Source organism: Vipera ursinii (genome assembly GCF_947247035.1).
Source record: "Vipera ursinii genome assembly, chromosome: 5".
NCBI classification, from domain to species: domain Eukaryota; kingdom Metazoa; phylum Chordata; class Lepidosauria; order Squamata; family Viperidae; genus Vipera; species Vipera ursinii.
This window is the reverse complement of record NC_139518.1, coordinates 38,715,055-38,735,312: the sequence shown is the minus strand read 5'-3', so window position 1 is coordinate 38,735,312 and position 20,258 is coordinate 38,715,055. Positions and strand designations below refer to the sequence as shown.

Genomic DNA, 20,258 nt, shown 5'->3' with positions numbered 1-20,258 from the left:
ATGCGAAGATAGGCCTATAAAAGTTGATGACAGAGTAACCAGTTTAGCTCATGAAGGTTGGTCTTCAGCAAGTCTAGAAATATAACTACAGAGCAGTGGCTCTTAACCTGTTTGACCAAATTACCCATTTTCCCAGGCTTAAATAATGTCATTAATCCTCCTCTTTCCCCCCCCCTGATTTTTTTTTACACACAAATGATTCAGTAGCAGCGGTCTCAAACTGAATCTTTGACTTACAAACAAGCAATTATAAATTATCCCATTTATTCCCAGGATATGCCCAAATTACCTCCTTGGGGCTAATTATCCATAGCTTAAGAATCACTGTTATAAAGACTGAAAAAACAATCACATCCTTCACCAATTGGTTTCTCCTCAATCTACAGTAAGTTGGTTGTTTAACTTGCTGGAGCCTGCATTATTGGACAAACTGCTCCTAATATGGGAGCCTGGGGACTCAGCAATGAAAAAGATGAAGAAGTCAATAGAACCAAAGTAGTATTGTAAACATATCTGGAGATACCTTACAGAGACTACCATTAACCATTAATGACAGTTGTACTAGTTTGAGGATAAGGAACAGCAAAAAGTACAGATTAAACTATTGACTGTAAAGAAGGCAGCAATGTTTGAAAAAGTGGCAATGCATGGTTGATGACTTATTCATTTCCATTGATGTGTGCTGAAGAACAGAAAAATTCTGACAGCATGAAAGTAATACCACAGAAAGTTGCAAGTCATGGATTGATTTGGAAAAAAAACAACACAGAGTAGGAAAACAATAGTATTTAAATGAAGGAAAATACTCCAAGAACTGCTTGGAACCAGGACCTAATGGCAGTTCTAAAAAATAATAAATCTAATTGGGCATTATAGGATCAAAGAAAATTGAGGACAGGCCATAGGAAGCACAGTTGCAAGGTAACTAATTTTGATCTTGATCACTTTGAGATACAGGTGGGGATGGTTTGATCCATCTTAGAGGCTAGGAAAACAAGGTTTCAGAGAAGGCTTTGTAAAACCCAATCTCCTTATGAAATTGGGTTTATGGTGCAGCAAAGGGGATGGATGGTTCAGATTGGTGGCTCCTGAAACTGGAGTACTAGAAATGTAGCAGACCAGGGTGAAAAAGGATGTATAGCTGATGGAAACATTATTGGGGAAACCACAATATTTTGGGTGTGTTTGTGTCATAATTGAAATAAATAAGGCAGTCCTTTTAGAAAGCTTGGGTTGTTTATCAAGTGCTGATGGCAGCAGAGTAGAGGGCTGGGGATTTTCTACCAGAGACAGAGAGCTTGAACATAACTGAGAATAGACAAGAGCTCCTAGAAAACCTCTGAGACATGGTAGGAGCTTTGAAGAAAGATAAAGGAGATAGGGTACTTTCAGAGTCTGCCACTCTAAACACTTATTCCCAAAGAACAGCTCACAAATAGGACAAACAATCGCAGTGAGCCTGTTTAGTAATTGCTTTGCAGTGCTTACAAGAATTTACCATTTGATCTTCCCCAAGGCAGAATAGGCAAAACCTGTCCCCAGCTGAGAAGGAAATTCACTTCCATAATGCTGGTGCTTATGAAATGGAACCTTTAACATTTTAAGACTGAGACCAAAGGCTTTCTAAGAAGAGAGATAATAATGTCTTGCCCCAAATATCTTAAGGCTAAGGGGGGGGAGGATAATGGAATCAAAAGAAAAATGAAAAGAATTTTTTTTAGGACTATCGTAAGCTACAGTGAGTTATCTCTGCAGATAAAAACAAGATGGTTTGGCATGAGCTGCATCTAATCATGTGCAGTATACATGAAGTGCTAAACTCCTGACAACAATATGGAAAGCTTTCAAAGACTCAAAATGGGCTTTGTGCTGGTCCATACCCATGAATTTCAAGGTTAACAAGAAAGACCTGAGTCTACTGGGTTCCTCTCATCTAGTGCAGAGTTCCCCAACCTTTCGGGGTTGGCAGCCTGGAGTGGGGCAAGGGGGGAAAGAAGGAATGTTTTTGTGTGGGGGTGAATGCATGCATGTGCACATGATGTGTGCACATAGGGCCGCGAATGCCTGTGACACTCGCAGCAATGCTTGGCAAGTAGAGCCATGAATGTCCACAATGCTCATGTGAATGGGCCCGCAAATGCCCACAACAGCCCACAGGTTGAAGACCTCTGATCTAGTGAGAAGAAAGTCTTGTTCTTGCAATCAGTTATATTATCTAGATTCCACTATATGTGGCTTCTTTTCCCACAATATTTTACAAGCCTACAATTTGAAAGTCATGGCAATCAAATTTGAAGGACGAACTCAGTTAACAAGGTGACTGCTCTGTACTAATTCATTGTATATCTCTTTGTTCACATCTTGTTGTGAAGAAACAAATGTAAAATATTACATGTAGTATTGTGTAAACATTGAATAAACTTCATGTTAAAAGTTGTGACTTAAACAAAGCAGTAGTTGAGAGCTTTTTGTTTAATCCCTGAAAAATAGGATTAACTTTTTATGATGCCAATTCCAGTATTTTGCACTGAAATAATTCTTTGTTAATCCTTTTTATAAAGGACTGTCACCTTGTGGTCAGCAATAGAGGCCTCAAAGAAAGTTGACTGTGGCCCAGAGAAACATATGGTATAATAAATTTATTAGTTGAAAAAGCTACAAGACTTTATTTTTGCTTCAAAATATAAAATGAAATCCTTCTGAAACCAGTATTTTATTCATATTTTCTCAATCATCTCTTAGTATTACTGAATATGTAGTTAATTTGCTAATAGTTAAAAGACTGATTAATTTAGGAAGATTAATTTAGAAGACATCTATCTGTTTGTCTATCATTTATTATCACACAGGGCTAAATACTGATTTAGCAGAAAGATCCACTGAATTTAAAGTGGATCATTCCAAAGTCTTAAAGATTAACACTGTATAATTATAAGTATTGGAGTTCTTTAATGCTGGAAAACATTAAGATTTCATTAAATAAATAAAAATGCACTCAGGAGACTCACTTAATTTATGATACTTATTTTTTAAACAACAACCAGGTTTGGGTTCAGATAACATGACAGACCCAATAAAGTGACTTAGCAACATAAGCAAACACTTTCTTTAAAGAAAAACAACAAAATTTATAGAAACATAAAGAAACATAAAACATAAATAAGTGAAATAGTTCATCAAAGAAGATATAAATTTATAGCAGACATAAATAGAAGAAAAATACAGTTGAAGTTAATAGGTTTGCTCTTTGAGTCCTACTCTCAATTCCTTGTGAGCTGTCTCATCTTCCTCCATCTTTCTTAGAAAACAGGAAGGTGACACCTGTTGTGCAATGATAAGGGGTCTGGTGTACAGACAGAAAGAGAGGGGGGAGAGAGAGAGAGAAAGGGAGAGAAAGAGAGAGAGAGAGAGAGAAATAAGGATACTTCCAGATAAAAACTGCTGTGATTAGTACAGTATTAGCACACCTTTGGAAATATATTTTTTAAAAAGATAATTCCCAGCACAGAAGTGTCGTAGAATGCTGTGCTCTAACTGCCACCCAATTAGATGCTGCAAGTTTCCTGAAAACCACCATGATTAAAAATATAAATATTAAACATGCCAGTCTCGCCTACTTGATGTTCATAAACATCTCCATCTGGAAGCACCTTTAATGGAAAAGAAGCAATGAATAAAGCAATGCTGAAGGCAAACAAAACAATAAAGCAATTGGTTGTGACTAAGCAATTAATTCATTTTTAATTATCTGATTAAAGAAGTTGAAAATTACAGGTTGAAGAACACGAGAGAAAAAATACAACAGTTCAAAAAGTAATAGGCAAGCTCACCTATGCTAGAGATGGAAAAATGGGAAGCAAATGTCTGCAAGCAAATGTAAACCTTTTTGACGCTAATTCCAGAAATGCATGCATGTAATAAGAACTTAGTAAAAAGTAAATTCTGGACCATTTCCAGACCCATATTAAATATTAGATAAAAATATAGTATGGAGATTCTAAGCAAGAATACTGCCTTAGGTAGGTCACAGGCTGACCAACAAATGCTTCAAATCTTTTTAAGCAAGATTGTGTATTCTGGATTACTTATACCATCCCTGTGAAAAATCCTAAATATGCCAATTTACTTTGAGTTAAAAATCCATCTGAAATCCACGGAGTAATTATACTTTCTCCTCGATTAAACTAGATATAGAATATTTTGTCTGCAGCTGACAATACTTTTTAAACTATTAATTAAATGAACTTTAGGTTGCTTTACCCTCATTGTAATTCCAGAGTTACTGTTGTTATCATATGTAGACGCTCAAATCATATAACTTTATTCACCCAGAAAGAAGAAAATATTGCCTTCTACAGCTGCATGATATTTTCTGAGTCATAGAATCAAAGAAGTGAAAGAGTCTTTTACAAAACTACCCTACTATCTGCAACAATCATTTTAAAACATCCCTGAAAGTTGACTGCAGATCTGTTGATTCAAATACATCTACTGCTGTATCAAGAGTAGGAAAGAAATATAAATTTAGCATTCTTTCTGGGAAATGAGATACTCTGATAAATGATACAGGTACAGCAACCCCAAGGATGTACTGTCAATGAGTCCTAATGTTAAATGAACTTATCTTACAAAAGTTTAAAAAGATCAGTGAAGTGCCTAAAATAAGATGACTAAGGTTAGTCATTGTTGAGGTGTTGTGAATAAGACCCTAAAATATTCAAACCAGGATCTTTTTAAGAAACTGATTGTTTTCATTTGGTGTAACCAATCCTTGTACTCAAAATGTCTGTATCACCGAGTTCCAATATTAATTTACCTGAGGCAGATTTTATCTATAGTGCCATCTAACATACTTAGTAAATATTTCAGAAAGATTAGATGCATTCTCACTGCCGTGCATACAATGTATTAAAAATTCTATTTGACAGCACAGAGGTTATTTTGATGTCCTACTTACCTATTTGCCAGATGTCCTATAATTATTTGTTTTCTTTCTGTAATTTTATATCTGTTTCTTTTAATTATATAACTTTTAAAATATGAACCACTTTGACTTTTTTTTTAAAAAAAATGAAAAGTAGTGTACAAATTGTATAATTAATCCTATAATTTACACATTTTAAGCAAATTGCTTTTATGCAAAGCATGGATTTTGAATAACACTTTTTAAAATTAAAATTGCTAGGTTTGCTTGTTTTTCTCTCTCTATGAAGGTGGAGATTGCTGCTCTAGTGAATAGAGAGATGCCATAAACTAGGGAACAATTACCCAACCTATTTATTGTTAATTAAACCTGTGAGCACAACAATGTATTAAAGTGAGTCAATTAATTAAGCACAGCCACTTCAACCACAGAAGATTCAGTTAGACTTCCAATTAAAAAAAAAAAAGTGCCAGTCCACAGATAATTGAGCTGGATGAGCCAGAGTATCCATTGCGGAAGAAGGAAGAAAGGAAGGAAAAGGAGAAAATGGGGGGTGGCATTGAGCACCAAGCCCACTAGCAAATGAATCACACCTGCTCCAATGACTTCTTCAATCTTCACGAAAGACACATCAATTTCCTTGGCAAATTCACGGACAGCTTCATTGGGGTCCTCATATGTAAAAGGATCAATGTAGATCTTCATTCCAGGGGAGCCTTCCCATTTTAGAGGGATAAAAGAAGAGAAAAAAAAGAATCATATTCATCTCTGGGAGGAGGTTAGAACAGCATCCTGAAGCTAAACCCTTCTTCCTTCCCTGATTTTTTTTGTTTTAAAACCAGGACCTCTTTCTAAGTTGGACAGTTCATTATCCCTTCTGTTCCAGTCCTTTCTTATATCATTCTCTACTTCTCCTGCAAAATCTTTTCTTTTGCAGTCTCCCTGGAAATTCAGGACATATTAGTTATAATGGATCGGGAGCAAAAAATAGATTATATCCAAAAATGGGTGCACATTGTTACTTATCGAAGCCACAACATTAGCCAATATGTAAAAAAAAAAGTGTAGCTAGAGAACAATATTCATTAGCCCAATGCTTTTTCTGCTTCTTCTGACTGTAAGGGGTGCCTGTGCAATAGCAGTGAATGCAGGAAAGAAATAGAAGCAAACTAAGAGGGAAAATGAGTGAAAAGGGAAAGAAAGAGAAAAGGGGAGAAATAAAGAAATCACTTTGGAAAAATAAGTTGCCTGAGAAGTTGAAAACAAAATTAAAAAGAAAATACAATCAGTACCCAAGAACACTATTGTTGTGCTCTTTTAAAAGTGTAATTATAGATAAAGAGGATAAAATCATTTTTCAACAATTTAATGTTCTAGTAAGCTTTCTACTTGACTTGGATAGATGAGCTTGCTACTTGGAGTGAAAGCTCTTCTTACAAGTCTCTTTTGTTCAATTCACAAGAGCAAAGCTATGCAGCAAAACTAGTTGCTAGTTCTATATTGAAAAATGACAGCAGATTTACCACACTTCCCTTAATGCATAATTTAAGCCACTTTTATTTACTCAGCACACCTTTAGATTGTTTTGCAGCTGCCACTGACAGAATATAGCAATTACAAGCTAGTGAGCATCCTAAGAATAAAACACAATCTCCATAATAAATATTCTTCAGCTTTCTTTTACCCTTTTCTAAATGATTCTCTTTGTAGCTGATAAAACTTTACCACACGTGGCTGGAAGAATCTGAGAGTGCTAAAAGGATTTTGAGAGGAGAGTAGAAATATTGTTATTTCACAAATCTTAACAGAGATCATACATTCAGAAATACAAATCATATTGGTAGAAGCACATACATGTTATGGAACATATGAATCTAAGAGCATACAAGTGTGAGGTACCACTCAGGGTGAAAGATGTCTTTTCTGTTAATGGCTAGATGAAAAACCTAAGATTCCCTCCTTCTAAACTATTTTCTACACCACAACACTCTTCAGTTCCCTTTTCAAAATGTTTAATCTCAAAAAAGTTGCTAAAGCAACTAAAACTGTAAGATTTAGGTAGGTGATTGTTAACAGCTTCAAACATTAGGCTTCTACAAGTGACTGGAAGCTTTCCAAACAGGGGAAATCACCAGTTATGGTACATGCTGTAGTACAGGATGGCTCATGTTCTTCAGTCAAAGATATTGTTTGAATGCTATTTCAAGACCACAATCCAAAAGATGTGGATGGGTATGGCCTATGCTTTATTTAAATATAATTAAATTTCCCAAAACCATGTAGTTCTGATTTTTACCTTCCATCATATTAAAAATTACAATTTGCCACTTTCAGATGATCTCATTTAATATTAAATTATATTTGATTTTCCTCCTGCTAAACATGTCTAGTCTGAACCAATAATAACTAGATAACTCAACCAATTGCTTCAGATGCTACATGGACAACCACTAATCTATAGGCCACATGTAATTCTTAACTCTCTATATTTGGCAGCTGTCCTGTAGGTAATCAAAAGGTTTCAGAAAGATAATAGAGAAAGATAAGATAGATAAGCTAGAAAAGAATAAGTTAGAAAGAAAAGAAGGGTCACCATACTAATGTTCAGTTTTGACCTGAATCATATAGATTGCATTATACTTAATGCCATGATCAAAACCTATACCAATTGATCAATTCCTTTATTACTGGATTAATTTTATAGCACTAAATCTGATGTAGAGTAATCTGCTATCTGAACAAACTATTAGCTACACATTGGTCCAAAGCAGGATTCTTCCATTACCAACAATGAAACTTGTCGTGAAGTCACCTCTGTTTTGACTGTTTCATCACACAGACTTTTACAGTTCCATAAATCCTTTTATAAGTGCAGCCACTTCTTTAGCAGAATTACAAAGGAATTTACAAAGAGCCTTGGTGGAGCAGTGGGCTAATGCCTCCTTAAGTAACACCAGCTGCCTGCAATTAGTGCAGGTTCGCATCCCACCAGGCTCAAGGTTGACTCAGCCTTCCATCCTTCCGAGGTAGGTAAAATGAGGACCCAGATTGTTGGGGGCAATTAAGCTGACTTTGTAATAATGCCGCTTGGGGTGTGTGTGAAAGCCCTAATAAGCAGGCATATACATAGAATGAAGGCTACTGCTAAGCTTGTAAGCCGCCCTGAGTCTTCGGAGAAGGGCGGGATATAAATGGAATTTAAAAAAAATAAAAAAAATAAAAGTGTAATGTGGCTTCTAAATGCCCAGCAGTATAGAATGAAGTGCCAGAGACAAGGTGTATGTACAACTGATAAATGTCTTTGAACTTGTTAAGAAAATTTGCCATAGTTTGGAACCACCCTAGGGGTAAAGGTGGGCTGACATAATTAGCACAGCATGAATGAAAGCCCAAAGATCAGAGGATGAAAAGGACATCCTGCTATGCAAGTATATGCTACATGCAACAACTCTGGTACTAATGATAGAGAATAGACTGATGCATATTTCTAGCTGATAGCAGAAGCTTTGTTCTTTTATCATGCTGAGAATTAGCAGCTTCTCCATTCTGCCAAAGGAAAACAGTTTGGTACTTCAAAGATTGCACACTTCTCTATCACCAACAGATGGTAATCAACAGAAAGATGCATTTCCTCAGTTTTAGATTGCTTAGGGCTTTTTAAGGGCAATATCCTGTTTTTATGAGTACTTAACAATAACTGTCTATAATATTTTCCTTCTCTTCTATAAATATTCCTGCTGGAATTTGCAAAATGCTTTATTTCAGCAAAAGATTAAACCATGAAAACTTTTTCAGTCTATTTGGATCAGGGAAACTGTACTGTGTTCTTTTGTTAATGACTCTTCAATTTTCAACCAAATACCTTCCAGAAAATCAAAATATAAGCAAGAATTTGGATCATAAACATAAATTATGTGTTTGTTATAGTTTTTACATTCTCCCCAGATTTTTAATCTTTAACATGTATATTCATGTAACTTTCTCTGGAAATCAGTGTAGCCTTTTAACTGTGCTTCTTCCATGTCACCATCCTCTGAATGAAGGGCTACACATTTTAATTTTCTTTATTCTGATACATTTAGCACCCAAATGTATCAGAATGTAAAGTATATGAAGATTATGCATGTTGTAAAGATTATAACCTGACATGAAAATTGTCAATGAAAAAAAGTTCATAATTCTTATGTGTAATGTGTTTTTCATGCTAGTATCAATAGCCACCTGAGGTGGACATTCTCATTAAATTATGTTTTTGTACTGATGCATTGTGTTACAATATTGAAACATTATCCCAGTGATGTGTTTCTTACTTTAGGGGGGGGGGTTGCACCTCTGCAAGCCTGAAGAATAAAATTGAAACAAGTAAAACATAATCCATTTAAATGTTACACTAACTTATCTAATAGACAGCAAACAATAACAGAGAGCCAGTCTGGTTTAGTGATAAAGGCCCTAGACTAGAAAGCAGAGGCTATGAGTTCAGGTCTTCTCTTAGGCATGAAAACCAGATGGATGATATGGGGCCAGTCACTCTCTCAGCCCAATCCACCTCACAGGATTGTTGTTGTGGGGAAAATAGGAAGAAAGTATATTGTGTGTCTTTGCTGCCGTATGTTTTTTTGTAAAAATAATAATTGCTTTACCAGCATATCACTATTTACATTCATACTGATATTCATATCTATCCATACATACATGAAAGGAGCTCAGTCTGCTCCAGTTGTTGGGCAATTTAATTTTAATTTATCTGAATTTTACGGTCTTGATCAATCTGATCACCATTAGGCTGATCAAGGATAATTTCTCTAACATCTTACTTTTCAATGTATATTACATAAATTTTCAAATTCAATTGTTCATAATACTACAAGTAGCTTAATGTTGAAAACTTTTCTAGATATTTGGGAAATATTGATTCCATTTATTCATTTAATGCATTATGTATCCCGTATTTCCATCAAAATACAAGGTATCTGAGGTTCTAGAAAAAAGCTTTTCAACCAGATCCTGGCTGGGCCTAAATATTACTTATGAGTAATAGCTGAAAACTTCCCAATATGAAGTTAATTATAAAATTATTGTGAAAATCTTTATTTCTTACTGACCACCCAATCAGAAAATGTCAAGGTGTAAGGGGATCTTATTTTAACTAATTTTCTAATCATAGGCTATCTGACTAAAACTAAGAGAATCAAGCAATATCCACATGGGCAATCAAAGAAGATGGCTTTTATGCATGACTATTTCACTGATATTGGTGAAGATGATCTGGCTGTTTTCTTTTCCCTTATATGTTACTTTTTAAAAAACAATTGGAGCAAAATAAAGTAAAACAGGCGTCAGCAGGAGATTAGAAACAGCAAATAGTTAGAAACAGCAAATAGAAAATTGGATCTACCTTTCTGCCTTTACTGAAGAGATATTCTATTAGCCGTGGAGTTACTTTGCAGGTTCTTGTAAAAAATCTCTCATTATTAATTCAGAAAAGAAAGTAACAAGGCTGAAAATCAGTCACAAATCCCTCACACCCCATTTTCTTTGCTCCAGATAAGACACTGAAAGGACGTAATGGTAATGAGAATGAAAGTTGTCCAGTCCTCACATCCTTTAAACTATTTCTTTCCTGAGGTTGCAACAAAATATAATTTAAAGTATATTCTGCTAATGAATGTATGACATGTACTGTAGCATTCTCTTTGGGTATATTCCTTAGAAATATCAGTTATAACAGGGGTCCCCAACCCCCGGTCCGTGGACCAATACCAGGCCCTGGCATGCCAGCAACCAGTCCACATAAACAAGTAAAGACCCATCTGCGAGATGCAGGCAGCACACAAAACCATGCACCCTCCAGAAAAACCTCTCTCCACGGAACTGGTCCCTAGTGCCCAAAAGGTTGGGAACCTTTGAGTTACAGCACAGAATTTCAGAGAAACAGCCTGTTGATTGCCCATTGTAAGTAGATGTTTTCTGGAACTCCCTAGCTTTCTCCATGATCCAGCGTATGTTGGCAATTTGATCTCAAGTTCCTCTGCCTCTTCAAAATCCTGCCTGTACTTCTGGTAGTTCTCGATCCATATACTGCTTGAGTCTAGCTTGTAGGATTTTAAGTATAACTTTAGTAGCATGTGAAATGACTGTAATGGTGCGATAGTTTGAACATTCTATGGCATTGCCTTTCTTTGGAATTGAAATGTAAACTGACCTTTTCCAATCCTGTGGCCACTGTTGAGTTTTCCAAATTTGCTGGCAAATTGAGTGTAGCACTTTTACTGCATCATCTTTTAAGATTTTGAGTAGCTCAGCTGGAATACTGTCACCTCCACTAGCTTTGTTGTTGCTCAGATTTCTTAAGGCCCATTTCAGTTCACATTCTAGGATGTCTGGCTCAGGGACAGTGACCACCCAATCGTGGTTATCTGGGATGTTAAGCTTGTTCTTGTATAGTTCTTCTGTGTAGTTCTGCCACCTCTTCTTAATCTCTTCTGCCTCTGTTAGGTCCCTGCCATTTTGGTCCTTTATTATGCCCATCTTTGCATGAAACGTTCCCTTCATATCTCCAATTTTCTTGAAGAGATCTCTGGTCCTCCCTATTCTATTGTTTTCTGCTACTTATTTGCACTGTTCATTTAAGAAGGCATTCTTATATCTTCTAGCTATTCTCTGGAATTTTGCATTCAATTGGGTGTATCTTTCTCTTTCTCCCTTGCCTTTCTTTCCTCAGCTATTTGAAAAGCTTGCTCAGGCAGCCACTTTGCTTTCTTGCATTTCTTTTTTCTTTGGGATGGTTTAAGTTGCTACCTCTTGTACAATGCTGCGAACCTCTGTCCATAATTCTTCAGGCACTCTGTCTATCAGATCTAATTCCTTAAATCTATTTGTCACCTCTACTGTGTATTCATCAGGGATATGATTTAGTTCATATCTCAGTATCCTAGTGCTTTTCCCTACTTTCTTCAATTTAAGCCTAAATTTTGCAACAAGAAGCTCATGATCTGAGCCATAGTCAGCTCCTGGTCTTGTTTTTACTGAGTGTATAGAGCTTCTCCATCTTTGGCTGCAGAGCACATAGTCCAGGGGTTTTCAACATTGGCACCTAGCAGGTGGTACACAACCATCCTAGAAAAGTGGTAGTGGGGAAAGGGAATGAGCTCAACTAGTGGCAGCACTGCACAATGGCTGGAGCTGCAGGGCTATCAGGGCTCAGCAGAAGTGCCAGGATCAGCACCAGGTTCCAGCTGGAGCTCGGCACTGATCCTGGCACTTCTGCTGAGCCCAGAAGAAGCACCAATCAGCTGTAATGTTGCAGCATCTCCAAGGTCTTGTGATTTACATTTAGATGCTTGGCAACTGATTCATATTTATGATGGCTGTAGTGTCCCAGGGTCATGTGAAGTGAACAAAACCTGCTGCAACCACCTAGCAGGGGGGGCAAATAAAAATCAAACACCCCCCTACCCCACCCCCGCTGCTAATCCTCAACAGAAATGCTCACAACAATGAAAACCTTGGACAGAAGGAAGAGTGCCGCCAGGTGGGCAGGCAGGTGTCTTGCTCGGCTGTGGCTTGGGGGGGGGCAACTTTTTCCACTACCATTATAACTTCCAACAGTCACTAAGCGAACTGTTGTAAATCGAGGACTACCTGTACTTCATCACTTTTTTCCTTTTTTTGTCAAGTTTTTGACACCTTGCTAGGCGACTGATGGTACTCGGATGTTGCCATATCCTAAAAGTGGTACAAGGGGTGAAAAAGTTGAAAAGCCCTGACATAGTCAATCTGATTTCTGTGTTGGCTGTCTGGTGATGTGTAGAGCCGTCTCTTTTGTTGTTGGAAAAGAGTGTTTGCTATCACCATCGTATTCTCTTGACAAAATTCTATCAGCCTGTGCCCTGCTTCATTTTGTACTCCAAGGCCTGTTATTCCAGTTATCTTTTGGCTTCCTACTTTAGCATTCCAATCGCCCATGATGATAAGGACATCATTTTTTGGTGTTAATTCTATAAGGTGCTGTAGGGCTTCATAGAACCGGTCAATTTCATCCTCTTCAGCACCAGTGATTGGGGCATAGACTTGGACTACTGTGATACTGAATGGTTTGCCTTGAATTAGCAATGAGATCATTCTGTCATTTTGGGGATTGTATCCCAGTATTACTTTTCCTATTCTTTTATTGACTATGAAGGCTACTCCATTTCTTCTGAGGGATTCTTGCCCACAGTAACATACCTGATGGTCATCTGAATTAAATTCACCCATTCCTGTCCATTTTAGTTCGCTGATTCCTAAGATGTCGATGTTCAGTCTTGTCATCTCTTGTTTGACCACATCCAGCTTGCCTTGATTCATGGATCTTACATTCCAGGTTCCTATGGAGACTAAACCTTTACAGCATCGGACTTTCCTTTCACCACCAGATGCATCCACAGCTGAGCGTCCTTTCGGCTTTGGCCCAGTCGCTTCATTCTTTCTGGCGCTACTAGTACTAGCCCTCTGCTCTTCCCCAGTAGCATATTGGATGCCTTCCGACCTGAGGGGCTCATCTTCCAGCATCATATCTTTTTGCCTTTTGGTACTGTCCATAGGGTTTTCATAGCAAAGATACTGGAGTGGGTTGCCATTTCCTTCTCCAGTGGATCACATTTTGTCAGAACTCTCTGCTATGACCTTTCCGTCTTGGGTGGCCCTGCATGGCATAGCTCATAGCTTCATTGAGTTATGCAAGCCCCTTCGTTGCGACAAGGCAGTAATCCATAAAGGGGAGAAAGCTAATACATTAGTGTAAACTGATCTTAAACTTTTAAACTAGACATTTTTGTGAATTTAAAAAAAGTGCCTGTAGTAATAATCTGAAAGAAGTAAATGATTAGGTACTACAGTATTTTCATATTTACCACATTAATTCTAGAGACTTGGAAAAGAAGCTATTATTAATAAGAAGCTATTCTTATTCATAGTGCTCTTATTAATTTCAATTTGTTTAAAATCATTAGATTCCCAACAGCAAGCTATGCTGGCCTATATAATTTCAAGCAGAATTTACAGCTAAGCTACATTCAAAATGTTAGGAATACACTGAAACCAATTTGAAGGTCAGCAAATACAAAAGCTTCTGTGAAGCTTTAGTTCTGTTTCTCTTTAATATTCATTTGATTAACTTTTACTATCACGACACAGTAGCATATTCTGGTCCATTCATTTGAATAATAATGAGGATGTTCTCCCCTACATTTTAGGCTCACATTGTCTTTTTTTAAAGAAATAAAAGGTCTGGGAGACTGCCTCTACTATGCAAATTGGATTTCAGCTGCTCCCAATTTGGTTTCCTACCTTTTATCTCACTTCCTGATTTGGCTGAGGTTTACTTAGGTATTGCTGATGGCTGTAATCTATAGAACCCGAAAGAGTCATGCTTGCTTTCCCCAAACACCTGGGAACTATCAAATATAATTGTTTGCAGCTGGTTCTGTATACCCTGTAAGCAAATAAAGCATGTGTAGGTAGGCTGTAACTATTTGGTGGTTAGGCTTGTGATTATCCTACTCACTTTCCTAATATATTAAAAAGAACCTTCATTATATAAAAACCGATTCACTGCTTTCCATGACCCAGATTGAATTCATGAAGCAATAGGAATGTGATCTTGTATGAAACAGGACATACGAACATTTTCCAACATTTCACTGTCACTGATAAATCAATGCATTTTGACAAAATATTTTTAGATTGAATAAGATACAAAGTTTTGCTTATACTTTCTTCCAAGTTCTTGCTTTTTGCTTGCCAAGCAAACGATGACTGGCACAAATACCAGTGCTCTTACTGTATTCTATAACAAGCTCCCATTTCAGGTGAGCTATGTGAAGTTCTGTGTTCCAGGGATATTTGCAGAAAGGTTGATGACAACCTCTTATTTCAAATAAACAACTGGCCCAGGGGCACATATGGCAACAAGTGCTGTATAACATGGCTTTTCATTTTCCCTAAATGAAGCTGGGTAAAAAGTGTAGATATCTAGCTAACCAAATGCCAGCCTTATCTTCTGAGGTTAGGGATTTCCTTCAGGGCTTTTTTGTGAATCCTTTCATTTACCCAGTTTCCATGCTCTCTGTTGTTAATTAGTTATGTTGAGCATCTGCAAAGGAAATTCTGATGGACTATGGTTGCTCTTTGTTCTCTGCCCAAAAGGCTTGTAAGCATTCTTTTTGGCCAAAATTTATAAACTGTTTCTAACATAAGGGAACTGTAGAAACCTTACGATAATATATCTGTTTTTGCCTAGCATCCATTTTTTCCTTCCTTTTTGTCTTCCCTGCAAGCCCCCCCCCACACACACACCAAGTATTTTTCAGTCTTCATCTCAACTCCAAACCAGGCCATTAAAAGATATGACTATTGTCAAAGCCTTACAACAAAATACTTACAACTTTCCTGGCCCATCTATAACCTTCCAGAGGGCTTATTGCACTCACCTCTACCAGTACTGTAATGCTGTAGCTTATCACTGTATACTGCCTCTTTGCTATATGCTCGCTTCCTAGGAAAATAAAAAGTAAACATCAGCTCAAATTATGTTCAAATTTCAAGGCTGTGCACACTTTGAAAAGCATTTGGAGGCAGTGATTATATGAACATGCCACTTCTCTAATACCTGGGCTCCACTTCCAATATTGTTTTTCTCCTATGTCCCCTGCATATGCACTCTGGTCCATGACCTATTACCAGAAAGTACTTGCAGTATAATATACTTTCCTTTTCTGTGTCCCCCTTGGCTCATTCTGTGCCCCCCATTATGTTTTTTACATGTGGCCTCCTTGAAACTAGGGCATAACTTTTTTTATTTAATTAAATGAATTTACTTAAGTACAGTTTGTATGTGTTTTAATATATTCCATGTACACTGTATTTAAGTAATTTAAATTTAAATAAAAATTACTTAATTCCCTTCTCACATATGAATATACACATTGAACAAAACATTTCAAAAGACTTTGAGGGGCACACCAAAGGAGGTTTCACATTGTGCACCTCCTTCCTGAACTTACAAATTTACAATTCACAGCAGCTGGCTGCATATAATCTATAAATCAAAGCAATGCAAACCACATTATGGCTCAGCATAATCTAAAAATCCACCCCTAGGTCCTTAGTGGGCGTATTAGCATTGCAAAGTCGATTAGCTGATCACAAATGAAAACGAGTCCTACATTAGAGAACCCATTTCAGAAATGTATCAGGGGTATCTGCAAGGGGATTGGAGTAAAGCCAGTCAAGATGTCAAGCATGAATGTGTGACTGGAGCCTCGTTCCTATGTGGACGCACGCAACATGAACACATGTACAAAGGAACAGAACTACGGTCACACTCACCTTCTTAACTAATTTAATACAGGTAAGTCCTTGACTTATGACCACAATTAAGCCTAAAATTTCTGTTGCTAAGTGAGAAATTTGTTAAGTGAGTTTTGTCCAATTTTATAACCTGTCCTGCTACAGTTATTAAGTGAAGCATTACGGTTGTTAAATTAGTAGCATGATCGCTAAGTGAATCTGGCTTCCCCATTGACTTTGCTTGCCAGATGGTCGCAAAAGGTGATCACTTGACCCCAGGACACTGCGACGGTCATAAATATGAACCAGTTGCCAAGCATCTGAATTTTAATCACATGACACTGGAGATGCTGCAAAGGTCTTAAGTGTGAAAAATTGTCATAAGTCCCTTTTTTCAGTGCTGTTGTAACTAAACAAACTGTTGTTAAGTCTAGGACAACCTGTATTTTCCTATGAATGGTCCTGAAATGCACTTTGCAGAAAACTACCACTGTGGGCTGTTTTTGGCCAACAGTTAACAGAGTTATTTTCTGATACTGTCCTTCAAAATTTAATATGATTTAGTACTATAATGATTTAGTAATTTCTCATATTATTAGTAACCACACTATGTCAGCTACATTTTCAGTGGTTTGCAATTACACCATACAATTAAAACTAAATAAAACAGACTTACAGTCTGGTTAAAAACTATCATAATAAAATAACCTTTTGTGTAGGTGGATAATATAGGATCAAGAAGCAAAAAGGCAATAAAAATAGCAAAAACCAATTTATTGCACCACAGTAGCCAACAGAAGGCTAACATACCATAAATATCCTCTGCAGGAGACCAAGAAGAGAATCATTTGGACAAGATTAAGCTGAAGGCAAACATTAGAAGGCAGTTTGGCCTTGGAAGACAAGTTTCCTAAAAGTGGATCCAATAAACATAGGGAGTTATCTAGGTAATTTGGTTTCTTTTGATTTGGTATTCCCAACAGAGGTGCATTCCTGGAGTTTTCTGACATGTGTTTTCTGGCACATATGTTTTTTGCAAAAAAAAACCCAAACAATCTATGTCCACTGGCACATCCAGTGAGATGTTTTCTATGCAATCACTGCAGACCATTAATTTTGCCAAAAGTATCCTGATGAACATTTATGCATTCCTACTATCACCTCTGGGAAAGTTCATCTTTGGAATGGAAAGAAAAGGCTAATGGGGCAAATAATACCTGCTGCAAACAATTGAAATAGCCACTAAGGAGACGATGAAGACGACCCCTGCTGCGGCAGAGCCAGCAATCAATGGCAGTTGTTCTCTCAGTTCTGACTTGTAGTCATCTGGGAGGAAAAAAAAAAGTAGTTTTGTCATTTTCCTGCCTGCTGATATACACCTTCCACAGTTAATAATACATCCTGATTATTTATTGATGAGACTGGTATCCTCCTATTCTTCCAGGATGGCATACACAGGTAATTGCATTTTACCCTACTGTTTGTGAAATGAGATAAGCTAACAAGCAGTGTTTGGTTCAAGGCAACCCAGGGGGTTGCATGGCAAATCAGGAAACTTAATCTCTGGTTCCCTTTTTGAGCCCCAGCATTCATTACCAAAACTATTAGAGTAGATCCTTTCATATCCTGAAAATAATTTTGTAGTTAATGGAACTCAGGTTTGATTGCAACCTCCTCCTCCTCTTCTTCCAACTGTATTTAGCACTAAAGCTAGGAAAACACACCCAAAGAACAGATTCTACAATTAAGTTAAAGCCTGTGGAATTCTTGATGTTCTCTGAGCTTGGGTATTTGCTTGGACATTTAATTAACAAGCTAGGTAACATCATCAGTGCAGTAAGTGTGGGGTTTGCTACCTATTTCTGTATAATAGCTTACCCTGTGGAAGTTAAGCTAGTACATACTGTATATACTAGCAGGCAGCAACTCTACACTCACTAGAATTCATGATGTTACCTAGTTGAGGATTGAAGCATCTGTAAACAAACAACCCTCAGAGAGGACCAAGGACTCCATCTTGAGCTACATATATTGTGTTCTAAATTGAAGGCATTGGTGGGATTGGGAAGAATGCTTTATAAGTGTTCGTTCTATTAGTAATATCAATCATATTTTAGATTTCTATCCTTCTGTCTTTTCATCACAAGTACTGATTAATTTCTACATTTTGGCAAACTTTAGTTTGCCATTATATCTGAATTGAACAATTTATGGCTTCTGCTTGCCTGCAATTCAGGATTGATACTTAATATAAAACTCTAGCAAATAATATCCCTTGTAACATTCTCTGGCTTCCTCAAGAAATTATTCAGATAAAGTATTGTCTACTTGCTCTCACCTTACCTCAATGGACTGGTAGACAATAAATTAATTTGATTAACATTACTGCTTATCTTCTAATAATTCTGGCATGAATACTTAATAGCTTAAACTAAATTCATACAAACAGAAAATTTCACACCTCCTTTTAATTTTCTTATTCTCATTTGAAGCTAATTACTGGTATCTGCTTTATCTCCTGCCTGATGCATTAATTTTGAACAAATTCCCATCTAACAATCAATTATTATTTAATAATACAGTATCCATTCTTGTTAGATTTCAATTAGCTGCTTATGTTTCGGGCAGAATATTCTCTTTGCCTGTCTAATTGTCTAAGTAAAATGGAAATATATTTTAAAAACGGCTCATGTCTTCAGTTAGCAATTGATGCACAAATGCTTCCCATTTCTTTAGTTAGACATTGCTCAAGGACAGTGGACTCTGGGTTACAGTTAGGCTTATACAGCAAAACTGTGTAAAAATACTTTAGAGGGGAACCACCTGTGTTATGACATTGTGATGTGGGACAATAATATATATTAATTAAAAGGTTAAAACAGGTTTATTCATTTGCTAAAAAATTAAAGAGGCCTATAGGGGTCAATATATACTTGTTTTTTTTCCATCAACATACTTTTGAATTATTGTGCAATTAGTAGTCACATTATTACATTTGCAAGAACACTGATTATAGTAATGTATTACACTGAGATCTAGTTTTAGAATATTTTTGAAAAGCATCCAGTTCATGACAAAATGTGTAAAATGTGCAGCAATATCTGAATAATCCTACATTTCCTGTGGAATGAATTTAATGTTGTTAAAGATGAATGTAAAAAGAGACTGCCAAAAATGAAGAAACAAAAGAAACCAAATTTGATGTCAGAATATAACCACAGAAATTGTCAAGAAGACGAGCCAGAGCCAAGAAAGACAAAAATGTCCCAAAGGAAGTTAACAAGAAATTCAGAGAACGGTTTCATGAGGCAAGAACTAATATTACAATAACATCTGTAAAGGCAATGAACATGGAAACAGCATGAAAAAACAAGAAAGTTTATTGAAAAAAATATCTGAACTCAGACAAAGGTTCCAATCTCAAATTGGTATAATGCAGCATTTCCTGACTTTTTAAAAAAAAATCCAAGGCATATTTTCAACTTTGTTTTTCTCCTGTGGCCTCCACCCTACTCTACATACATGTTTCATTACCAGATACACACGTTAGATAATAATCTGATACATTTTCTGGCATCAACAAGGTAGTATTTGCAGTATAATGCACTTGGCTTTTCTATGACCCCCCCGACACATGTCATGCCCCCACCCCCATTTCATGTTTTTCATCTGTGTCCTCACTAAAATACCCTAGGTCCCACAGGAGATGATACGGCTGCTGGTTGAAAAGTGCTGTACTAATGGATGCCAAAGGACAGATAATAATCAATTCAAAGGAGATCAAGCTAAATTTTTGTCTAGTTTGGTCTAGTGGTTAAGGTACCAGGCCAGAAATTGGGAAGACCATGTGTTCTGATCTCCTTAGCCATGAAAGCCTGCTGGGTGACCTTGGTCCAGTCTTAGCCCAACTCATCCTCACAGGGTTATTGTGGGGAAAATAGGAGGAAGGTTTGTTGGGAGTTATTTGTAAAAACAAAAAGGCAGGATGCAAATAAATAATAAA

General features: G+C 36.9%; 1 protein-coding gene across 1 annotated transcript in view; it reads right to left on the bottom strand.

Moving 5' to 3' along the window:
- The window catches only part of EPHB1 (EPH receptor B1), a gene marked incomplete at both ends in the record, with an annotated part of 364,500 nt that overhangs the window by 16,060 nt on the left and 328,182 nt on the right, over positions 1–20,258 (bottom strand). The window contains 3 exons of the mRNA XM_083363176.1: positions 5,518–5,640; positions 15,397–15,461; positions 17,473–17,581. Of these exons, the coding sequence (XP_083219302.1) occupies positions 5,518–5,640; positions 15,397–15,461; positions 17,473–17,581 (297 nt within the window). The remainder of the gene's footprint in view (positions 1–5,517; positions 5,641–15,396; positions 15,462–17,472; positions 17,582–20,258) is intronic.